The 22,461-nt window shown below is 42.7% G+C and overlaps 1 protein-coding gene across 1 annotated transcript; it reads right to left on the minus strand.

Annotated features, from left to right (window-relative positions):
• Nucleotides 1-752: 752 nt before the first annotated feature.
• On the minus strand, nt 753-20,778 carry LOC142038890 (myosin heavy chain, skeletal muscle, adult-like). The gene is made up of 39 exons (XM_075044815.1): nt 20,679-20,778; nt 19,533-19,770; nt 19,301-19,444; nt 19,051-19,207; nt 17,000-17,027; nt 16,787-16,901; nt 16,615-16,707; nt 16,438-16,501; nt 16,257-16,355; nt 16,048-16,151; nt 15,828-15,966; nt 13,850-13,968; nt 13,611-13,760; nt 12,803-12,973; nt 12,248-12,554; nt 11,816-11,892; nt 10,432-10,519; nt 10,219-10,336; nt 9,371-9,494; nt 9,149-9,285; nt 8,792-9,047; nt 7,563-7,805; nt 7,165-7,341; nt 6,934-7,079; nt 6,756-6,846; nt 6,277-6,666; nt 6,028-6,154; nt 5,679-5,797; nt 5,157-5,353; nt 4,562-4,745; nt 4,310-4,475; nt 4,014-4,138; nt 3,437-3,745; nt 3,133-3,336; nt 2,325-2,450; nt 2,059-2,229; nt 1,868-1,972; nt 1,538-1,633; nt 753-1,025 (listed from the first exon to the last, which is right to left on the minus strand). The coding sequence occupies exons 2-39, from the start codon at nt 19,734-19,736 to the stop codon at nt 873-875; spliced, it is 5,823 nt and encodes a 1,940-aa protein (XP_074900916.1). The 5' UTR covers nt 19,737-19,770; nt 20,679-20,778; the 3' UTR covers nt 753-872.
• Nucleotides 20,779-22,461: the final 1,683 nt, after the last annotated feature.

Here is a 22,461-nt window from a genome sequence, read left to right on the forward strand (position 1 = left end):
GAAAGTGATTTTCACTTAAACTTGTTCTTTTTATCTATGACATTAGTTCTTTGCATTATATTGTAGCTATAATGAAAAAAAGAAAACACTCCATCTCCTTTATCTGTCTTAATATATGTGTAATTTTCTTTCAGTTGTCCGTAAAATACTCAGTTTTACCTATGTGCAGGAATCTGCAGCCTTAGCTATTCTTTCTTCTCTAGTCTTTTAACTGTAGGTCCTTGTCACTCACCCCATCTGTGAGCTGGCTATCATTTTGTGCTATGTATGAAACAAAACATCTTCAGAGAAATAGAGTAAGGATATCTCTTCATGACACTATCTCACTGTGTTGGTTTGATTGCTCATCAATGCTTGGAGTGAACGTCAGTCTCCTGAATCAAAGTAGAAATTTGAGTTTCTCACATCCTTAAACCTAACCAAATAAGCAACATTTTTCAATTAATAAAAAATAACATATTTTAAAAGAAATGTTGCAGGAATCTCTTTTTCTTCTCTTTTTTTTTTTCCCTAATAATTCATCAGAATAACTTGAAAGAACCTAGACTTAGTCTATCAAAGAAATGCATATTTCTCATTGCAAGATGAATAGCAAAGCAATATAATTGTTATTATTCCTCATGCATTTTTAAAAATGTAAATGTAAAAATTTATTGCTGTTTATCATACTTTTAGGTGCGAATGTGAACTGTGTACATGTACTCCAAAAGTAATGGATGCTAGAATAAATAAAGCAAGCATGCTAGTCACTGTTCATATGCAAAGGTCTCTATTGTCTTTATTACCTAGACATAAATGATAATTACAGAATAAAGCAGCACAGAGATTTACATTTTATGCATGCCTCAGGTCACTTTTTAGCCTTGGGATCCTCATTCCTCCTCTGCTATCTTCTTATGAAACTCCCGACTCTTCACTCGGAGCTTGTTGACCTGCGACTCTGCAATGTCAGCCCGCTCCTCAGCTTCCTCCAGCTCGTGCTGGATCTTGCGGAACTTGGAGAGATTGACATTGGACAGCTCCTCCTATGTAGGGAGAGGGAGTTGTGAAAACACCAGGCAGTGTGTGGACATTTAATATCTGAATACCAGGCAAATAAAAATTTAAATGCCACAGCTGGGCAAGCACGTAAGGCTCAAAACCAAGGTAAGAAGCTGCTCAGGGTGCTAAGTGTTCCAGTAGAGGAAAGAACATCAGAGTGTCAAAAAGGCCATGGCCACATGACACAGAGCATTGTGTAGGTGAAATTCATGGCAGAGTCCTCAACAGACATACTAGCAGCTGCTTCTGACACCCAGGGTAGGGTAGGAAGGAAGAAATACAGGCAGGAACTGAGGCTTAGAGCAAAACAAATAGATCTGGGGAAGTATAGTTCCTCCCAAACCCAGCAATTCTTACTCTTACACTCCCCATTGTCATGTAGCAGCAAATGCATCAGAACAGTCAAGGTTTCAAAAACTTGGGACAGAATTAAACACCAGCACGGAATTCCACCTCGACCAGAAGGAAGTCTGAGCTTAATCAGAGTGGTACTTACAGCCTCCTCAGCTTGCCTCTTGTAGGACTTCACTTTCATTTGCAGCTTGTCCACTAGATCTTGGAGCCTGAGAATATTCTTCCGGTCTTCCTCAGACTACAGAGAATGGCAAGTAATAGAAACCCTTGTTTGCCTTTTTTCTCTGAATTTCATATATGTGAAACAGAGTGACTTTCCTTATGGAGCATTGCTGTCCAAAAGGACAGAGGCCAAAATCCTGTTGACTGTGTCACTTACTGAAGTATAGAAAGAAAGCCCTTTGGAAGGCAATGTGCCAACATTTTGACTTCCTGGAAGAAGAGTGTGTCAACACAAAGAAACCTGCCTTACCTGGTAGGTCAGCTCCTTCACCCTCCTCTCGTACTTGCGCACACCCTTCACGGCTTCAGCACTGCGCTTCTGCTCAGCATCAACCTCCGCTTCCAGCTCCCGCACCTGCAATGAGAAGCCCATCTTTGGAGCTTCCCTGGTATCTCTCCAAGGGACATGCTCACTCATGCACAAAGAAAAGTCCCACGCACTCTGGCCTCCAGCTTCTGGATTTGCTTCTTGCCTCCCTTCAGGGCCAACTGCTCGGCTTCATCCAGACGGTGCTGCAGGTCCTTCACCGTCTGGTCCAGGTTCTTCTTCATCCTCTCCAGGTGGGCGCTGGTGTCCTGCTCCTTCTTCAGCTCTTCTGCCATCATGGCCGCCTGATGAGAGCAAAAGGTCAAAGCCATTTTCAGGCTGGAGATGTTCTGGGGGGGAAGGCACATATCTTAAGCAGTGAAAGGAGCCCCTAACTCACATCTGTGATGGCCTTCTTGGCCTTCTCTTCAGCATTGCGGGCCTCCTGGATCGTGTCCTCCATTTCACCCTGAATTTGGGCAATGTCTGTTTCTAGCTTCTTCTTGGTGTTGATCAAGCTGGTGTTCTGTTGAAAAGCATCAATATAACAATTTTTTTTTTGTTAGCTTGCAATATCATATCAAGAACATTGCATAAATGTTGGTTTTTAATGTAAATTGTGCCATCAGGTCACATGGGATTCTGTTCTAAAGGAACTGCTGTGGTAGCTGTTAGTTTCTCAGCTATGAAGTGCTTCCATATTTCAAGAACATCCTCCATAAAGTCTTTCCTCACTGTTTCTCAGTCACCAGAGAAGGAATTTAGACTTATAAGGAAAAAAGACATAATCTTTCCTTACCATTTTCAATCTAGTGGCAGTAAAAATTTTAAATGGTGCTATAGAACACTTATAATGACATTGATAAATTATGTTAATGACAGTATTAGTGTATTCCTATTTTGTTAATGATCAACCTAAGTTTGACTTTGCAGTCTCAAATGTAAATGTGAAAGCTGTTGAACTCAATTTAAGTTGTAGAGTAAGAACATCACTTATCTCTCTGAATTTATCACTTTTAAGGTATGCCCACTATAGTCTTGTGAAATTCATATTATATCTGCAGTAAAAAAGTCACTTTTAATATTTGTTATCCATATTGTGAAAATTACAATGCATTTTACAGAATACTGTTACAGTTCAGCCAGTCTTGAGTTATTTTATATGCATGGAGCAAAAGTATAAATACGAAATATATTTATACACTGACCTGGGTATGGAGAAGCTGCACACGCTCACTTGCATCCATCAGTTCCTGCTCAGCCACTTTTCTCGACCGCTCCGTCTGCTCCAGGGCTGCCCGTAGTTCCTCAATTTCAGCCTGCAACAGGTTTGCTCTGCGCTCCACCATGGCCACCTGCTCCTTCAGGTCCTCCTGTGTCCTGAGAGCATCGTCCAAGTGTATCTGGGTATCCTGTAAAAGAGGCAAGAGAATTTGCAAGGTGGCAGTGTGTGCTTGGGTGCCAAAAATGTCAGCGAAGGCTCTTCTCTTTCTGTAGCTTTGCCGAACAGACCTTGAGCACTGCCTGTGTGTTTCTCAGGTTCTTTTGTGCCTCTGCAGCCACACGGTTGGCATGGCTCAGCTGGATCTCCATTTCATTCAGGTCCCCCTCCATCTTCTTCTTCAGTCGCAGGGCTTCATTCCTGCTCCTGATCTCAGCATCCAGGGTGCTCTGCATGGACTCCACAATTCTGAGGTGGTTTCTCTTCATCTGGTCGATCTCCTCATCTTTCTCTGCTATCTTCCTGTCAATCTCAGACTTCACCTGGTTGAGTTCAAGCTGGAGGCGCAGGATCTTCCCCTCTTCATGTTCAAGGGAAGCCTGAAAAAATATAAAAATCAGTTAATTATATAAATAACAATGTCATTAACCTTACATGAACTATTCTCTTGAAGAATAATGTACAGCATGAAATCTGAGACTACAAGAAAGGACATAAAAGGATTGCTCTGTATCCAAAGACTTCAGTGATGTCCCAAATCCCTTTTTCCTGTGCCTGCAGTTTATTTTTAATGCATAAATTTCATAAATGGTATCTGAGGTAGCTAAACTGTGTTGTAAGTAAACAATTAAGAACAGAAGGCTGTACCTCAGCTTCCTCCAGGGAGGCTTGGAGTTCAGATTTCTCCTGCTCAATCTGCTTCTTGACTTTCTCCAGCTCATGAATCGCCTTTCCTCCCTCGGCAATCTGCTCCGTGAGGTCAGCAATCTCCTCTGTGGGAACAAAGAGCAACAGCATGGTCAGGCACAGAGCAGAATGCACAGGGCCCTGCCACACCAAGGTGACAGGCAGCTTTGCCAACCTGCAGGCACAGACCCATACGGAAAGGTGGTAGTGCTGGATAGTGAGAAAGCCCAGCCAGGAGCAGAGGGCCAGGGACTTACGCTGCAAGTTCTTGTTCTCACGCTTCAGCGTTTCCAGGTGGTCCAAGGACTCCTCATAGGCATTCTTCATCTTAAACAGCTCTGTGCTGAGAGACCGAGACTCCTTCTGGGAGGCTTCCAGCTCAGCCTGCGTTTCCTCATATTTCTGCTTCCATTCTGCCAGGATCTGAAGAGAAACAGGACCTCAGTGTGGATGTGGCAATCAGGAGAGGATGCTCTGCCCAGGAACCCCAGGCCCGGAGACCAAAAGACCTTGTCAAAGTTCTTCTGCTTCTTATCCAGAGCTGCGCAGGCAGCATTTGATCGCTCCACGTCAATCATCAGGTCCTCCACTTCATTCTGCAGCCTCTGCTTTGTCTTTTCCAGGGAGGCACATTTGGCATTTACAGCTTCGACATGTTCCTCTGCATCTTGCAGGCGCTGTGCCAGCTTCTTCCTGGGAGGCGGTAAGCACAGCTCATGGTTTGAGAGCAAAGGGGAGGTGTGGTGTGTGGCTGATGGGCCTTTCACAACAGGACGTTTTACCCATTCATTGAGTATGTATCCTACGCACAGACAGTGAAGACCCTCTCCCAGCCAGTCACTGTTTTCCCAGTTCTGATTCCCAGCCTTGAACAACCACTGTGCCTTCTGTCTCTACTGTCCACAAGTGCAAACATTCTCTCATTCAGGGGAATATTCTCCTCTACATTTTCTAAACCACACCCTTTGGTGGATGTACTTGACATCAGTCCTTACCCTGCCACAAAGCACAGCTTTAACTTTTTATGACAATATTGCTGTTGTGTCTTCAAATTTCCCTTGTTAGTCTACCCCTTTTTTTGTCTTCCCCACTTTCCCCACATACTTGGCCTCCTCCAGCTCCTCCGTGCGCTGAATAGCGTCCGTCTCGTATTTGGTTCTCCACTGGGCCACTTCGCTGTTGGCCTTGGACAGGGCACGCTGCAGCTCCCCCTTGGCTTCCTGCTCCTCCTCATATTGTTCCCGGAGCAAGTCACAGTCGTGGCGAGCAGACTGCAAGCCATGGGCCAGGGCGCTCTTGGCCTGGGGGAAAAATAGTAGTGTGAAAATGAATGGAAATACCCTGGGAAATCTCCTGACTGAAATGTTGATGGACACTGGATTATTCTGCTGTGGGTGATGGCAAGCTACTGAATGAGAAAGGAAGAGCCAGGAATCTGTAAAAGAGTTAATGGATAGACTGCAGGGAACGGGGAGCAAAGCTAATATGGGAAGACTTGCACTGAATTACCTAAGCATTTTTTCTCTCCCTCTCACCTTTTTGATTCTGTGATTTCATATGTACCTGAAGCTCCTCCTAGACAGGAGGATTCCAATGGATAAGACAGAATTTGGAAAGCCTTCTCACCTTTATCTCTTCCTCTAGGTGCCTCTTGAGTTCCTCAATCTGTTGGGTGAAAGCCTGCTTGCCTCTTGACAGCTGAGAAATCAGAGCATCTTTCTCCTCCACCTGGCGTGAATATTCACCTGGGAAAGTTTGCAGATACACAAGCCTTTTACAGCCATTGATGACAGTGTTGTAGACATTTAGGGCTGTAAAACTAGGTATTTGGCAGACCTTGCAGAACTTTATGATCCTGTTTCATGCATTACAGGGGAGAGAAAGCACGTTGGACAGACCATGTGCCCAGAAGGGTCACTTCTGCATTAACTCTCTGACATTATTCATATGCACGTCACAGATGTGTATGTCTTACCTGACTCTGTCTGCAGACGAGCTCTTTGAGCATTGAGGTCATTGATCATGCGCTGATGCTCTTCTTCTTTTGTCTTAACCTCATTTAGCTGGTCTTCCAGTGCACGACACATTTTCTCCAGATTTGCCTTTGTGTCAACATACAGAAGGTGAGGGGTTAACTGTCCACACTCTTAACAATAGCAGGTGCAAGAAGTTGCATTTTATAGAATTCCATTGGGGCAGAAATACATATAAGGTATTTGTGTACCTTGGCTTTGGAGACAGACTCCATGTTACTGGCCAAGTCATCAATCTCCATCTTCAGCTCACTCTTCTCCTTCTCCAGCTTCTGCTTCACTCGCTGCAGGTTGTCGATCTGCTCCCCAAGCTCAGCTGTGCTGTCCGCGTGCTTCTTCCGCAGGGTGGCAGCTGTGGCTTCGTGCTGCAGCGTGGCCTCTTCGAGGTCACGGCGCATCTTCTGAAATTCTGCCTCACGCTTCTTGTTCATCTCAATCTGAGCTGCGGTAGCCCCTCCTGCTTCTTCCAGGCGCTCGCTGATCTCCTCTAGCTCCCTCGAGAGGTCAGCCCGATGCTTCTCTGCTTTTGCCCGAGAGGCACGTTCAGCCTCAATTTCCTCCTCCAGTTCCTCAGTACGAGCCTGGGGAACATTAGGAGACCCTTCACACCCATGCCCTCCTCCTACCTGACCTGAGACTGGGTGAGAGAGGGGAAGGAACAAAGACTTGCCTGCAACTCCTTGATCTTCTTCTGTAATTGCATGCCCAGGGCTTGCTCATCCTCAGTTTTGCTCTGGATCTGGCTGATTTCAAAGTCTTTCCTTTGGGCAAAGCAAACCATGTCAGAGCTCAAAGCAAAAAGACAGGTGCACCAGCACAGTGCTCAGGTGCGCCACAGCCCCACTTACTTCTTCAGCTTCTCATCCAGCTGCTGCTTATCATTTTCCAAATCCATTATGCTGTCATGGGCCAGCTTCAGGTCTCCCTCGAGTTTCCTCTTAGCTCTCTCAAGGTCCATGCGCAGTTTCTTCTCTTGCTCCAGGGACCCTTCCAGCTAAAACAAACAAGACCATCAGCGCTCCGTCAGCCAGGTTTAACTCCGTACCTGTCCTGTTCTTGAGGTATGCCTGTGTGCTTACATCGTCCACTTGCTGCTCCAGCTTGGTCTTAGCTTTGGTCAGCATATTGACTTTGTCCTCTTCTGCCTGCAGGTCATCCAGTGTCTGCTGATGGGCCTCTTGGAGGGCTTTCTTCTCTTTTGTCAGCTTGGCAATGGTCTCGTCCAGGGCTGCCATCTCCTCTGTAAGGTTTTTCACCTACAAATATGAGCAAGAGTCAAAATTTGGTAGAAAACAGGTTCACTGGCATGGTGACATTTTCACTTTGCATTGTTTTGCCAAGTCTTTCATTTATCCTTTGGATGCTCAGACAAGGCCCATCTCAGAATTGTCCAAAGCCAAGGTGTCTTACGGTAGCAGGCTCTAACTCTGAGAGTCAGTGATGTCTTGGCCCTTTATGTGACTCCCCATGTGTGTACCTTGTTTTCGGTGGCATGTTTTTCCTTCTCAACCTTGGCTAGTGTTAATTCAAGGTCATCAATGTCTTTCTTCAGCTCTGAACATTCATCCTCCAGTTTTCTCTTCTTGGCTGTCAGCTCAGCATTAATTTCTTCTTCGTCCTCAGCCCTCTCAGTCACCTCCTTTACTTTGGCTTCCAGCTGGATTTTGGTTTTGATGAGCTGGTCACACCTTTCCTCAGCATCAGCTAGAGCATCAGCTTCCTGGTGGGAAAATACAGGAAAGCTTATTTAGTGCTAAGGAACAGGTGTGCATCAGTAAGACCTTTCTGGAGATTACTTTTTGGGGAAAAGGTTACTGCACAATTACATTAAAAATTACAAATTTAGAATATGTTTTTAATCAGGTTTATTTTTTTATGACCTTTTTTGTCATCAGATACTGTGTCTAGCTCCGCTACGTTTTACCTTGCTTATTTCAGGTATGTCGGTGGGTTACTTGGATTTAATCGATGTTTTCCTTTTCTCCTTTGGAAAGTGAGTGTATTTTATAACGTGCCATATTCAAATTTATGTGGAAGTATTGAGAAAGGTAAATAATTCTACCGCTGAGGAAATATTTGAAGCTCCCATTCCTGATTTATACCCAGCCAATACAGTCAGTGGAGGCTAGAACAAGATTCATCTTTCCCTGAAATGGACACTTCAACTCCAGGGTATTGCCTAAATGTTGCCTGAGTTTCTGAGAGGCCAAATGGCATTGTAGACAAGCGTACAAGGCTGGCACTTGTGTTGTAGGACGTAATGGGCATCTGCATCTTCTGGGAGCAGTAGCTACAGGAGCTCAGGTGAGATATGCCATAAGAAATGGCACTAGACTCTTCATTTTGACCACTGAACTAAGGCAGAGTAGCTGGTCAATTGAATCACTGTCCCTACTCCACTAAATACACTACAGTGACTATAACAGGCTTTATGTCATGAACTCACACGGAGACATGTACATGTAGGCATTAAGACTAAAAAGTCATTCTTTAGCTTGATCTCCACTTTGTAATACTGAGACTGAGTGGGGAAAGAATGTGGCCTGAATTTTACCTCTAGTTACATGGTATTCAGCTTAAAATATTTTGTAAGGCAGTTTAGTGTGCAGTGTGAGAGTTCTGTAGTATGAGAGAAGAGTTAGATCTTATTTACTCATTTCCCCTATAAAAACCAACCAACCAAACACGTAGAATAATGTTACTCACAGCCTGCACTTGGAGCTGCAGATCGTTTTTCTCCTGCACCAGTTTCACCATTTTCTCCTCCAGCTCCTTCCTCTTTGCCTCAGACTTTGCAAGCTCTTCCTTGGTTTTCTCAAACTCTTCCTTCATGTTGGCCATCTCCTTCTCAGATTCTGCACTCTTCAGCAAGGGCTTGATCTTGAAGAACAGCTTCATCCAGGGCCAGTGCTTGACGTTCATGAATGCACGAATATTGTACTGGATGCAAAAGATGGACTCCCTGAAGCATAATTACAATGTACATTGAATTTTTTCAGTATGACAAGTGCCAGCACTTTCCCCCAAGTACAGTGACTTTGACTGAGGATGAGGAATGTCTACCTCCTCTCCACCATTCTCCGGTACTCCACTCTCATCAGGAAGCCCCTGCACATGGCTTGTGTGCGGGTGATGAGCTGTGCCAGCTTCTCATCCCTCATCTCCTCCAGGAGTCCCAGCAGCCCAGCTTTGAAGAACACCTTGCGAAAGGGAATGTTGCAGCCCATCACTGTCACGTAGCGCAAAGCACAGACATGCAGTGAGTGAGTCAAGGAGGGTTTGTACCTTGGTGTGGCCAAATTTGTACTGGGTGTGGTCCACATCGATTGACCCAAGAAGCTTCTCAGAAGCCTTCTTGCTATCAATGAACTGTCCCTCTGGGATAGCACTGGCATTAAGCACCTTGTATCTGTGGAGTGAGAGGAACTATGAATGAAGGCAATCTCAGGTCATAAGTCAACACTGTTTATTGAGACTAACCACAGTCTTTGCAGCAGAATGAGGCTGAGGAAGTTGGAATTTCATCCCTTGTTTAGAGACACCGTTACAATGAAGTCCTAATCTGATAACAAAATTAAGGAAACTTTTACTGTCTTCAGGTGATCAGTCATAGATGAAGAGAGGGCACTGATCTCCAGCCATTTCAGTCCGATGCCTTCTTCACTTAAACTATGCTGTAGAAAGTTGCTAGAGAGGAACATCGCCACTTTGTGTATAGGAGGAAAGCATCTTCCCCTGAAACTTGCAACTGATACAATGGCCAAAGCACTCTATCTGAGTTTGTCATTTTTGTCTGAGAATGTGTTGTACCCACATCCCAATTTGCATTTTTTTAATCTTGTAAGCATTGGCTTGGGTAGCTCTATTGTGCTTCCATATTCAGAGACACTGGCAAAGTTTGACTGTTTGATGAACAGCAGCCAGTGAGGACACCTGACTTATCTCTTCATTTCTCAACAAGTTCTTTTTTGCTAGCCGTACATGTTGCCTTTGGTTATGCATTCCAGCATTTTCCCCTTCTTTCAGTTATAATCAGATAGAGTTGGCATCAAAAAATAACCACAAATGTTAAAAAACTGAAGATGTACAACTTATGCCATAAAGACAGGATGGAGAGCAGAAAGGAGATTGACCTCTGTTTGAAGTCTGCATAGAGGATTCTGCTTGGGAAACCTTTCCTGCAAATTCTGATGCCTTCCAGCACGCCGTTACACCGCAGCTGGTGTAGCACCAGTTCATGCTCCATAGCACCTGAGTGAATAAGACAATTATTTGATACTTCATGATAAAGCATAGAGAATAATGGATGCATCACACTATGATTTCTCTCTACTTGAGGTTCTTACCAGGTGTTTTTGTTTCATTAGGGATGATGCAACGGACAAAATGGGGGTGAGTGCTCCGTAGATTGGTCATCAGTTTGTTGAGGTTCTCCTGTGGGTTCATGAGCAAAGATTTTTCATTAACAAATGGTACCTCTGCAGTTATACTGTCAGATGTTAGAAAAGTGTTGGAAAGAAATAATGAATTTATTATTCCCACCTATAGCCATCCCAATTTGAGTTTTCTTCTGCCTTTCAGTCTTGAGCATGAGAGAAAGTCACAAAACTGTGTAATGTGTTTTCATGAGACTGAGGGATACATCCACTCAGACAGGACACCTATGGAGAATGGTGACCAGAAGCTCCTGGCAAAAGGCGTAATTCTGAGTGAAAGATGATTCTTTGTAATAACCTGATTCTCACGCTATGGAAGACACTGACTATTGATGAGAACAGAAGCAAAACCAAAAATAGGACAAAAGGGAAGAGGGCCAAGGACCAAGTTTGCAGAGAATGCTGGGAAAGGGAAGCTTAATGGCATTAAATGCTGCTTGTGAGGATATATTTGACAACAGTCGAGCACAGGAAGACAAGAAAGACTCCCTATTCACTGAGTATGGGGGTCACAAGTTGTAGATTTCTTTACCAAAAAAAAAAAAAAAAAAAAAAAGGCATGAGTGGCAGGTCTGACAGCACCCCTTTCTAGAATTGTTTTTAAAAGCAATCCCATGAACTAGCTCTGATTTTAGCAATCATTTTTACTAGTGAGGTCCTAACAGTTCTCAGTTCAGCCCTGGTTTGGAGCAGGGCAAAGCTGCTCAGACAGCTATCTCTTTCACAGTGTGAAAAACTGTTCAGGATACCAGATGGTAGCTAGATGCCACAGGTTCTGAAACAAGAGTGTTTCCATCTGCCTTAAGCTCTGTCCATTGGTGGAAAAGAAACTGGCCTTGGCATTTCCCTATTGCCTTGTCTTCATATGTATAATCATGTGCAAACAATTATGTGTTATGTATTATCATGTGCAAACGCACATATATATATGTGCTGATCCAGACTTGAGGTTCCCAGAGGCAGGTAGCCACATCCACCATTGTCCTCCCAAGGCAGAGGGAGAGAGGGAAGAGCTTGATCCTTCCAGCTGGTGTACTCATGAGTAAATGAAACTAGCCTGACCTAAGTACTTCTTACAACACCCAAAGAAAAGCGAGATCAAGATGTAACTTCCTCAGCTGGCCTCAGCTGACTTGCAGTCAGCTCTTTTATGAATAACTGAAGAGATGTTCTTGATGCAGAAAAATGTTAATAGGTGCAGTAAAATGGCCTTGTTGGAGTTAGTGTGAGGTTTAATAATCTTCAACTTAAAAGAAAAGAGGAAAAAAATAGAGAGAATGACTTCTGTACTTACCCTGAAAAGAGCAGATACTGTCTGGAAAGAAGAACCCTTCTTCTTGCCACCCTTCTTGCCACCACCACCACCACTCTCTGAAGAACACCAAAAAAAGATGGTTTTACAACTTTGATTTGTAAAATTTTTCTCTATGAGACTGCAAGAAGCTTTTTCATATGTATCAGGCTAAGAAAGGTACCTAAGATGCAGTGGGAAAGAGAGTCAACACTCAGTCTAAAGGAACACAGGACCAAAAGTGTGTGATAATCCAAGGGATTATCGTGGCTGAGTGGAAGGCCTGAAATACATGTGATCTTTTCCTTTATTAATAAATTCAAGCCATGGGACACTCTGCACAACATGCAGTTTCTTTAGAACACTTGAGCTGATATTCATGGCTCTGGCAGAGCCAGTAAATAAAAATGAAAATATGAATTTCACAGAACTGACCTGCCTCTCCGCCAGCAGAGGCAAAGAGTAAGGCCAGTGTCTTCATAGATGATTTCTGGTACAGCCCCACAACAGTTTCATTCAGGGGGTCCTTGTTCTTGTCAAGCCAGCCACTGATGTTGTAGTCCACCGTGCCAGCATAGTGCACCAGGGAGAAGTGGGCCTCAGCCTTGCCTTTGGCAGGCTTGGGCTTCTGGAAGTTGCTGGACTTGCCCAGATGCTGGTCATAGAGCTTGTTCTTGAAAGAGGTGTCAGTTGCCTTGGGGAACATGCACTCCTCTTCCAGGATGGAGAAGATGCCCATGGGCTGGAAGAAGCAGAAGGAAGGAGGAAGAGGTGAAAAGGCAGAAAGAATCACAGATAAAGAAATAGCTTCCTGAGTGAGACAATACTAACTCTCTCAGGGATTGTTCTTCTGCTCAGCAGAGTAAATTGTAAAATAATCTGAACTTATGTATTTACAATGTCACATTTACCCTTTCAAGCAACATTTATAAATATATAAAAAATTAATGCATTTCTGAAAAGATTAGACATTGTGATTTACACAAATACCTTCTCAATGAGCTCAATGCAGGCAGCCAGGTCCATCCCAAAGTCAATGAACTCCCATTCAATTCCTTCTTTCTTGTACTCTTCCTGCTCCAGCACGAACATGTGGTGGTTGAAGAACTGTTGCAGTTTCTCATTGGTGAAGTTGATGCACAGCTGCTCCAGGCTGTTGAACTGCAGAATTACAAATAGAGATTATTATTAATGTAAATTTAGAAAGCTAGGGATAAAGAAGAGTGCTGGCTTTTTGTACCAAATTGCAGGATGATCTGAGAGTGTTCCTCCTTTACTCAGCCAGGGGCTTGGAACTTCATTCAGTGTCTCTTTTGTCAAACTAAACTTTATGCATATGTTTATGTCCCCTAGAAGCTTAGGCCACTTTAATATTTCAGACTTGTCAGTTTTGATATCTGCTAGACTGGGCTAATTCAGTTACAGGAGAGTCCACAATGCAACAGTTTATCCAACATTTCCAAATGCTGATTTCAAAACATGTCCAAAGCCTTTTTAGCACAAATTGTGTCTATGGAACTGGTGTCCCTGCATTAGATACCAAATACCATGTTAGTCTACTGTTTGTAATCAGTCAAAAAACTAAATTTATGGATTTCCATTGTCATATGTGCAACACAAAAATCTGTTCCCAACTAAAAACCTGTGGGAATTATGATGCTTTAGTTGCAATCTGAAAGGATCAAACCATTTTGGTAAAAAAAATAAATAAATAAATAAAAGGAATCATTCCGTCTTAAGCAGTTAGGCACACAGTAGAGTTACCTCTAAAAACATGGTAATAAAACACTGTTCTTACATCAAAGATCTCAAAGCCAGCAATGTCCAGGACACCAATGAAGTACTGTCTTGGTTGCTTGGTATCCAGCTGTTGGTTGATGCGAATAACCATCCACAAGAACATCTTCTCAAAGACAGCCTTTGCTAAGGCACCTACTGAATTGTATACCTAAAACAAAAACCAGAAGGCTTGTAGTTATCATGCAGAGCAAAAGAGGAAGTCCAGAGATCTGTCAACAAAACAGGGATTTTTGTTACCTGCTGCACAGTTTGACCCTTGGTCACGTATTCATTCCCAACCTTGACTCGGGGGTAGCAGAGGGCTTTGAGCAGATCTGCTGAGTTCAGACCCATGAGGTAGGCAGCCTTGTCAGCCACTAAAGATCAAAAAAATCAGTTGTTAAGGTACTAGCAGGCATTAGTGTTCCTTTAAAACAAGTATCAAAAGGCAATTCTAGTAAAGATAACAAAAGTAGTTAAGATAAAAAAGTAAGGTTTTTGTAGTTCATCATAAGCAACATTGCCCAGTAATTATGAAGCATTTATTTTGGCTATTTTTTCTTCACTTATTCTTAGTTTATTTTGAGTTTTGAATGAAATTTCAGTTTAGAGACATTTAGGTGCAGACTTCTCAGTAATAAATGCTGAAAAGAAAACATAAGCCTGGGATGATCATCAGGCAGCAGACAATTACAGAGCCTCTCAGGCAAACACAGTGCAATTTGTTTCAGTGACTTGTGGTAGGGAAACTTTAAACTCAAGAGAGCACAATGCATAAGTGTAAATTATGCCTTAACGAATCTATGGCTAAATTTATGAGTTGAAGTGTTATTTTTAGAAGAGCATCCTCAAACAAAAAGCTTAGCATTTTACCTTCTGCTATTGCTTTTACTACTGAATTCAAACTCTGCCAGCAGGCACAGTATACAAAATTATTTGTTCAAGAACACTTATTTAATTCATATGGAATCATGACAAAAAAGTATAGCAGATTGCTGCATGAATATTAGACATGATCTAACAGTCTGAAATTGTGTCAAGAGATATTTAGGCTAGAAATCAGCGAAAAAATTCCAATGAGTAAGGATAGTGAAGTACTGGAATAGATAAAGAAAGAAAGATTGCACAGTGAATGGAGTCCACAGGAGGTGGAGAAGATGAAGTGCCACAGTCCTCTCCCAGCTTTATAAGCAAATAAAATTAGCAAAAAGAAGATGACTTTGCCACACTGAGAAATTTGTTCACAGGTTCAGAGTAATCCTCAGAAGAGGATAACAGTGTCAGTGCAACAGAACTGATTTCAATGGAATCAGTGTTAATGTACAGTGCTCCAAATGTTTCCAAGATTTGGTCAGCAAAATACCATCACTTAAGTAAAGTTACGACTATTATTTGTAGCCTGTTCTACTATTAGTATTCATCATTATCAGATTCCTTGCAGTTGTATTCCTTGCAGTCATTTTCATTTATGTCTTAACTTTCCTAAAAAAAACCAAACCACACACACACAAAAACAACTCCAGAAAAAAAGCCCGTAATAGTACAAGTTTATGATAGATGCGACTAACTGGTTTCATGGAAATAATTCCATGAGCTTTTAAAGGAATGCATTTTTGAACAATTCTAGGCAAAGCAAATGCAATAGACATATCTTAGATGACTATTTTTCAAACAGAAGTCCTGGAGATATGCTGAGACTGTACAGAAAATGTAGAACATAAGAGCCACAGCTGCAGTATTAATTGATGCTCCTTTTTACCCCCCCATGCAAAATGAAGTAGAACAATGCTCTCAGTTCAGGCATTATGAGTTGTCTCCAGAATATGGGCTTTGAAGCAGAGCAGCTTCAGGATTCTGGCTTCTTGTCACCTGGAAACAATACCATTAGGAGGTGGCTACAGCTGATGGTAAATGGTAGTAGCTACCTGGGTACATAAACTTAAGTCAGTGGGCAGAGTGGCCCCCGGTTCTGTCCCAGGTCTGGGAAGCTGCCATGCAGTATAGCAGTGCCTTAGGATTCACTGGACCTTATACTTGACATAGTTCAAAATAATCTGCATTTTCCACTGGGGTGTGTTCTTCCAGCAAAGTCGTCTGGTTAGGACACACTTATATTCTACAATACTAGCATCTGGAGAAATGTGCAGGCTGAGTCAATGATTCTGACCCTGAATTACTGCCTGTATTAGTGAGCGTTCCAGAGTATACTGCGCTCCGGTATATATCGCGCTGGTACCTTCTGTGCCATCCGGTTCCGCCTGCTCCTCACGCTGCTTCTGCTTAAACTTCAGGTTGCCATAGTGCATGACAGCCCCTGTCAGCTTGTAAATGGCTGTTTTTTCATCAGCAGTGAAGCCCAGGATGTCAATGGCACTCTAACAAAAGAATCATTGGAGTAAGTACCATGCCTGTTAAAGGTCAGAGTCCGCCTAAGAAAACGTCTGTGCTGTACTTACATCCGTGGCCATCAGCTCTTCCTGGTCGTTAATGCTGGGAACCGTGATCTCACCTTGACTCACATAGTGATAGTCATACGGGTTGGTGGTGATCAGTAACATCTCTGAAAAGAAGGACAAAACACATACAGATCAAATGTAATTGGCACGTAAAGGAATTAAATGTTGTTCCGTGACCTTTGTCTGGAGAAGTTAGTGATCTTTCCTACCAATTAGCTCCGGCTTCTTGTTGGACATGATCTGATAGAATATGTGGTAGCTTCTTTCTGCCTTGAGCTGGAAAGTGACTCTGGACTTCTCCAGAAGATCTAGCAAGGATGGTAGGACAGAGTTAGCACAAGAACTGAGGAAGGCTGGAAGGAAAGGGGTCAGGCCAGGAGGGTCACTTACATGTTTCAATGTCAGCAGAAGCCAGTTTGCCCGTGGCACCAAAATGGATTCTGATGAATTTACCCTGAAAGAAGCAGAAAAGTAACTCAAGATCTATTTTACCAGTCCTGACTGCAAGAATTTTTGAGTCAGTCTGCTGATACAAAAAAAGTAATTTTGTCCCAGACAACAACTTACAAAGCGTGAGGAGTTGTCGTTCCTCACCGTCTTGGCATTACCAAAAGCCTCCAGCAGTGGGTTGGCACTGATGATTTGATCCTCAAGTGTCCCCTAAACCAGAAATCTTATTATCATGATATAGCTCATAAATAAATCTGACAGCTGCAGGTTCCTACCCCTAGGACCTCACCTGCATTTTGCCAGCCTGCTGCTCCTCCTTCTTCTTCTCCCCACTCGCTGCAATTGTTGCAAAGTACTGGATGACACGCTTTGTGTTCACAGTCTTCCCTGCACCAGATTCTCCGCTGTCAAACCAAAGACAGAAGCAGAGAGCATGTGGTCAAGCAGGAGGTCCCCTGGCACAGGGCAGCCCAGCGGGGACCCGAGCAGGGAGTGTACGTACGTGATCAGGATCGACTGGTTCTCGCGATCTGTGAAGGAGGTGGAAACAAATAGACTTTGTAAATGAAGAACACAAAAAGACTGAAAATTAATGCAGTAAATGTAAGTTATGACAAGAAAAAAATTCTGCATGTTTTTTTTCCCTTTGTTTACTCCTAATAATTTTTTTTTTAAGTTTCAATTCCTTGCAAAGCAAATTGCCCCACATTCTTACCTCTGAAGATACCCGCAACAGTCTTGCCTCTAAATTTTAGAGAGATATGGATTTGATAAGTGGGCTGTTAGATGGTTAAGGGATTAGGTGGATGGCAGTATCCAAAGAGTTACAGTCAAAGGCTCAATGTGCAAATGATTAATGAGTCGTGTCTCTCAAGGGTTTGTGCTGGGACAAATACTATTTAATACCTCCACTAATAACATACATAGTGGGACTGAGTGCACCATCAGCAAGTTTGCAGATGACACCAAGCTGAATGGTGCATTTGATACACCACTGGGAAAGTATACCATCCACAGGGACCTTGACAGGCTTGAGGAGTGGCCCATGGAAACGTCATGAAGTTCAATAAGGCCAAGTGCAAAGTCCTGCACCTGGGTTGGGGCAATCCCCAATATCAGTGCAGACTGGGGGATGATAGGCTTGAGAGCAGCCCGGCAGAGAAGGACTTGAGTGTACTGGTGGATGCAAAGTTGGATATGGGCTGGCAATGTGCAGTTACAGCCCAGAAAGCCAATCAGGTACTGGGCTGCATGAAAAGTTGCATGGTCAGCAAGGCAAAGCAGGTGATTCTGCCCCTCCACTCCACTCTTGTGAGACCCCACCTGGAATACTCCCTCCACCTCTGGGGTCTCCAGTACAAGAAAGACATGGACCTGTTAGAGCAGGTCCAGAGGAGGGCTGTGAAAATGATCTGAGGTCTGGAACACTTCTCCTATGAAGAAAGGCTGAGACAGTTGGGGTTGTTCAGCCTGGAGAAGAGAAGGCTCCAGGGACACATTATTGCAGCCTTTCAATACTTGAAGGGGCCTTATAAGAAAGGCAGAGTAAGACTTTTTACTAGGGCCTGTAGTGACAGGACAAGGAGCAACAGTTTTAAACTGAAAAAAGGGTAGATTTAGATTGGATATAAAGAAGAAATATTTTATGATGAAGGTGGTGAGCCAATGGAACACATTGCCTAGAAAAGTTGTGAATGTCCCATCATTAGAAGTGATCCAGGTCAGGCTGGACAGAGCTTTGAGCAACCGAATCTAGTGGAAGATGTCCCTCCCAATGCTAGAGGGAAGAACAACATGATTTTTAAAGGGCCCTTCCAGCCCCAACCATTCTATGATTCTATAATGCTTTTCTATGAACATTGAAATCCTTTGAACGACCATATGCTTCTTCCTTACTGCACTCTATGGTCTTTTTTATCCTGCATACAGTAAATTGTTTCTGGTTTTGGTGTTTTTGTTTTTTTTTTTTTTTTTTAATTTTTCTGCTACACAGACTGTGTTTAGATCAGAAGTAGAGAAAGGGATAGTAAGGACACATGACAAAGAAATCCTGAGCACGGGTAGTAGTTCTGAACTCAGTGGCACAGAGAAAGAAAGGAATGAAAAGTTAGAAGCAAAACTAGCAGCAATATATAATTCTATTTCATGTTTTCACATCATGGATTTATCGAGACAAATCTGAATATCTGTGATATTGATGTTTCCTGTAGCCCTTTGACAAACTAACTTCACATTGTTAGGCAGAATTTTCACATCACATATAGATTTCGTACCTTGTTCACGTTCACCATTTCATTACAGACATAATTACATCCCTTGCTCCACCAAGTCCATTTGGCTTATTGTTTTTCCTGACACACTAACTATCTGTGGTACTATACGTCCTTTTTAGAAATACTGATGTGAAAAAACCCTGTTTAAATCAGCAGTGATTAATGCTATGACTGAAATAAAACTCTAATGATGTGTTAAGAAAATATCAGCATATTAATCAGGGAAACTGATTACTTCTAAAATGTCTTTTTTGATGGAATCACTGTGACAGCCACTCACCAGTCAGCATGAACTGATAGGCATTGTCAGAGATGGAGAAGATGTGTGGAGGGGCCTCCTGGCGCTTCTTGCCTCGGTAGGCCAACACCACCTCCGGGTTGTACACCGGCAGCCACTTGTAGGGGTTGACAGTGACGCAGAAGAGACCCGAGTAGGTCTGCGAGGAAGGGAGACAGCACGTTGGCTTCCACTTAGCCTGGCAGAGCAGTTCCTCCTAGCTACTCAGAGGAAGACTGCTGCTGCTACTTACGTAGATCATCCAGGCTGCATAACGCTCTTTGAGGTTGTACAGCACAGCGGGTTCATGGAGGTGGGTCATCATGGCCATGTCCTCAATTTTATCGTACTTGGGAGGGTTCATGGAGAAGATTTGATCTTCCTTCACGGTCAGGCTCTGTTAGAGGAAAGAAAGGTACATGCATGTCAGCTAAGCGCCCGGAGTGGGAATTAAATGCTGTTTGTAAATCTTGCATTTTACTCACCTCTCCTGCTTCAGTCTTGACAGTGATCTTCCCTGATTCTTTGCTCTGGATTGTACCTTTCACATAGGATTCTTTAGGATGGGACACAAAGACGGATGTCTTGGCATCGAAAGGCTTGTTCTGGGCCTCAATTCTCTCCTTTTCTGACTTTCGGAGGTAAGGAGCTGCCTCCCCAAAGATGGCCATCTCAGCGTCCGATGACATGGCTGCAGTTTATGGAGTGCAGCACAGCACAGGGCTGAAGTGGAGAGACACACTACAGTGCTAAGTGCAGGAAGGAATTCCTTTGTACCACACACCTAACTCTCTATAGTGTTCTGCTCTACCTATTATTATAGTCTTCCTCTCTGTCTTATCTGCTTTTCACCCTAGGTAATTTTTAATTTATTTAGGTCCTAAAGAAGATAGGTGTCTTTGATTTAGATTATTTTAACTTTCTCTCCCTTATTCCAGTTTACATGTTCCGTTCTTTAGATCTAGTAGTGTTTTAGTAGGCTATACAGAAAAATTGGATTGATTGGCACAATATAAACATTTTCTATATGAAGCAGCAGAGATAGCAAGGGAAGTCATCAAAATTACAAAAGCCCGCTTACATCCTTTCTCTTTTGCACATTTTAACCATGTAATTTTTATCAACTGTAGAGAAGGAGCAAGATAAGAAAAAAGGAGTGGAGTAAGCAGAAGCACAGGTGTGAATTGTCTGTGCTAAGATTTTTCCTCAGTTAGAAATAAGTTTATCTTCTCCAGTTGTTCTCCCTTTTCCAGTTCAAGCTGATCCTTTAAAATTAACTTTTACCAAAAGAGGAAATCTTCTCATTAAAATACACTTGGAGGGATTTGACAAATTCTTAACTATATATGTGCTGTTCATTCATCTTCACTTTCATGGATTTCTGTTTACAGGCAATCTCCTGTTAACAGTTCTGTGTGGTAAGAGATCAACTATTTCCCAGCAGGTACCAAACAAATGTGTCCAATTCAGTTATGAAAGGGAATTTGCTGGTTTAGACAGCACAGCTCGAGTAGAATTGCACTGCATTAGTATGTACGGATTTGAAGGGATATGGGAAGTGCCCGTACAGCTGCATAAAAAGACCATCTTGGAGAGTCTATTCCTATGGAGTAGGTAAATCAGAGTCTTACCTCTTCTGATATCAGCTGGCTTTCAGGACGGAAGCTGGTCAATACTGAAAAACAGAAATGACAGCTTCCTTCATATTTTTGCACAGAATTCCAAAGATAAGTCACAGGGCAAAAAAATGCCAGTGACTTGAAAGCAGAAAGAAAATCTGTTGATACAGACAGTCCTTTGAGGAAAGCATTTCCACAAGTAGCAGGAATGCAGTGGGATTTCGCCAGCACCCAGCCCTCCATACTCTTACCTTGAATCTTTCCGTGAAGACAGAACAGACTTGTCCTACCAGCACTTTTATAGGTTCTGGTTTGCACATACAACTCCCTCCTCTTCTTTCTTAGGCAAAAAAAATTTTGGCAAAGCATTGTTTGGCAAACTTGACTGACTGCATGATTCCCATTCGTGCTTGTGGATATATTTAGAAATATTTGAAGTCTTACTAGCTATGTGAATAAATCTCCTATAAATATTTTGACTAGGAATCTGAAAGGAGGAAGTGCTGTCCAGCAAATTGAGCAGGACACTGGGACTTGGAATTGTTGGCTTCTCTCCTCCTGACTGTGAATTTCTGCTTGACATATAAGATTTGTGTGCCTCAGGACTCAGCAGTACTGAGAAGGATTACTATTACAAAGAGCTTTGGGGAGACTCTATTCTGAAATATTCTGGAAATAAAGAATAGGAACAATCTAGTATACTCTAGTATAGTATATTAATTCCAAAAGTTTGGACAGCAATATTGTGCTTGTGTTACTGCACCTATTGACAACTCCTTAGCTTTTTGCTGGCTATTTTAAAAAGATCAGAGAAGACTGTTTATCACCCTTGATTCATACATTTAATTACATCTTTTACATTCTTCTGAAGTATTGCCAATTGGCTACAATTTGAAACTGGCTTTTAAAGGTATTGTTTTGCTGTTCTCTACATCTGACTGTGCTAGTTGCTTGATGTATGTCTAGCAGAAGTTTCGGTAAGGTCAGATTAGCAGTGATTACTGGCATTTTCTGTCTTTCATTGTTTAGGCAGTTTTAACTCACCAATTTGCTGCTATTGTAGAGACCTTGGACAGTGGCTATAGTTACCAAATGCAAGAATGGGGGTTAGACCACAAACATACCTCCTCCAGCCTTCCCAAGCACAAACACAATCTCCACGGAAATTTAGAGAACTCCTGGGAGGCTCTGGGTCTTAACATGTCTAACCTGTGGAAGTAGACACAACTTCCCCCCCCGCCCCCCCCAGCAACCCAGTACAAATCCTAGGTATTCTAGGTACATTTATTCTGCCAGAAGCCTCGTTCAACAGAAAGTATTAACAAAAGTAACCTAAACCTCACCCTAAGAATACAAATCTAGATCAATAAGGAAGTTTTTTCTTAATCTTAAAATGCCTTGTAATTTCTAAACCAACCAAACCAAAAAAGAATCATTAGTTTAAGCAAAATTCACAAAGGTTTTGGATGCTGTTTACATAGAGGAAGAAGAGCACTTGACTTGTTCTGATACATCAATGATAATGCATTGTGTCTTAAGACAGGCACGTTATTTATCTATGTACAAATAAGTTTAGCTGCGCAGATAGCTTTTAAACTAAACATGATGGTTCCAGGTGAAGGTGAGCATTAGGTAAACCTGGGAAGAGATGCATTAAGTAATTGGAAAAAAAAGCCACTCACATGGCTTTTAGCAATTCATAGGGAATTTTAAGGATATGGCCACTTTAGGGAACGTGGTGTGGCCTTATCCTCTGGTGCTACAGATACACATTGGACAGCAGAAAATTTGTATC

The sequence above is a fragment of the Buteo buteo genome, chromosome 13 (assembly GCF_964188355.1).
Source record: "Buteo buteo chromosome 13, bButBut1.hap1.1, whole genome shotgun sequence".
In the NCBI taxonomy this organism is placed as follows: domain Eukaryota; kingdom Metazoa; phylum Chordata; class Aves; order Accipitriformes; family Accipitridae; genus Buteo; species Buteo buteo.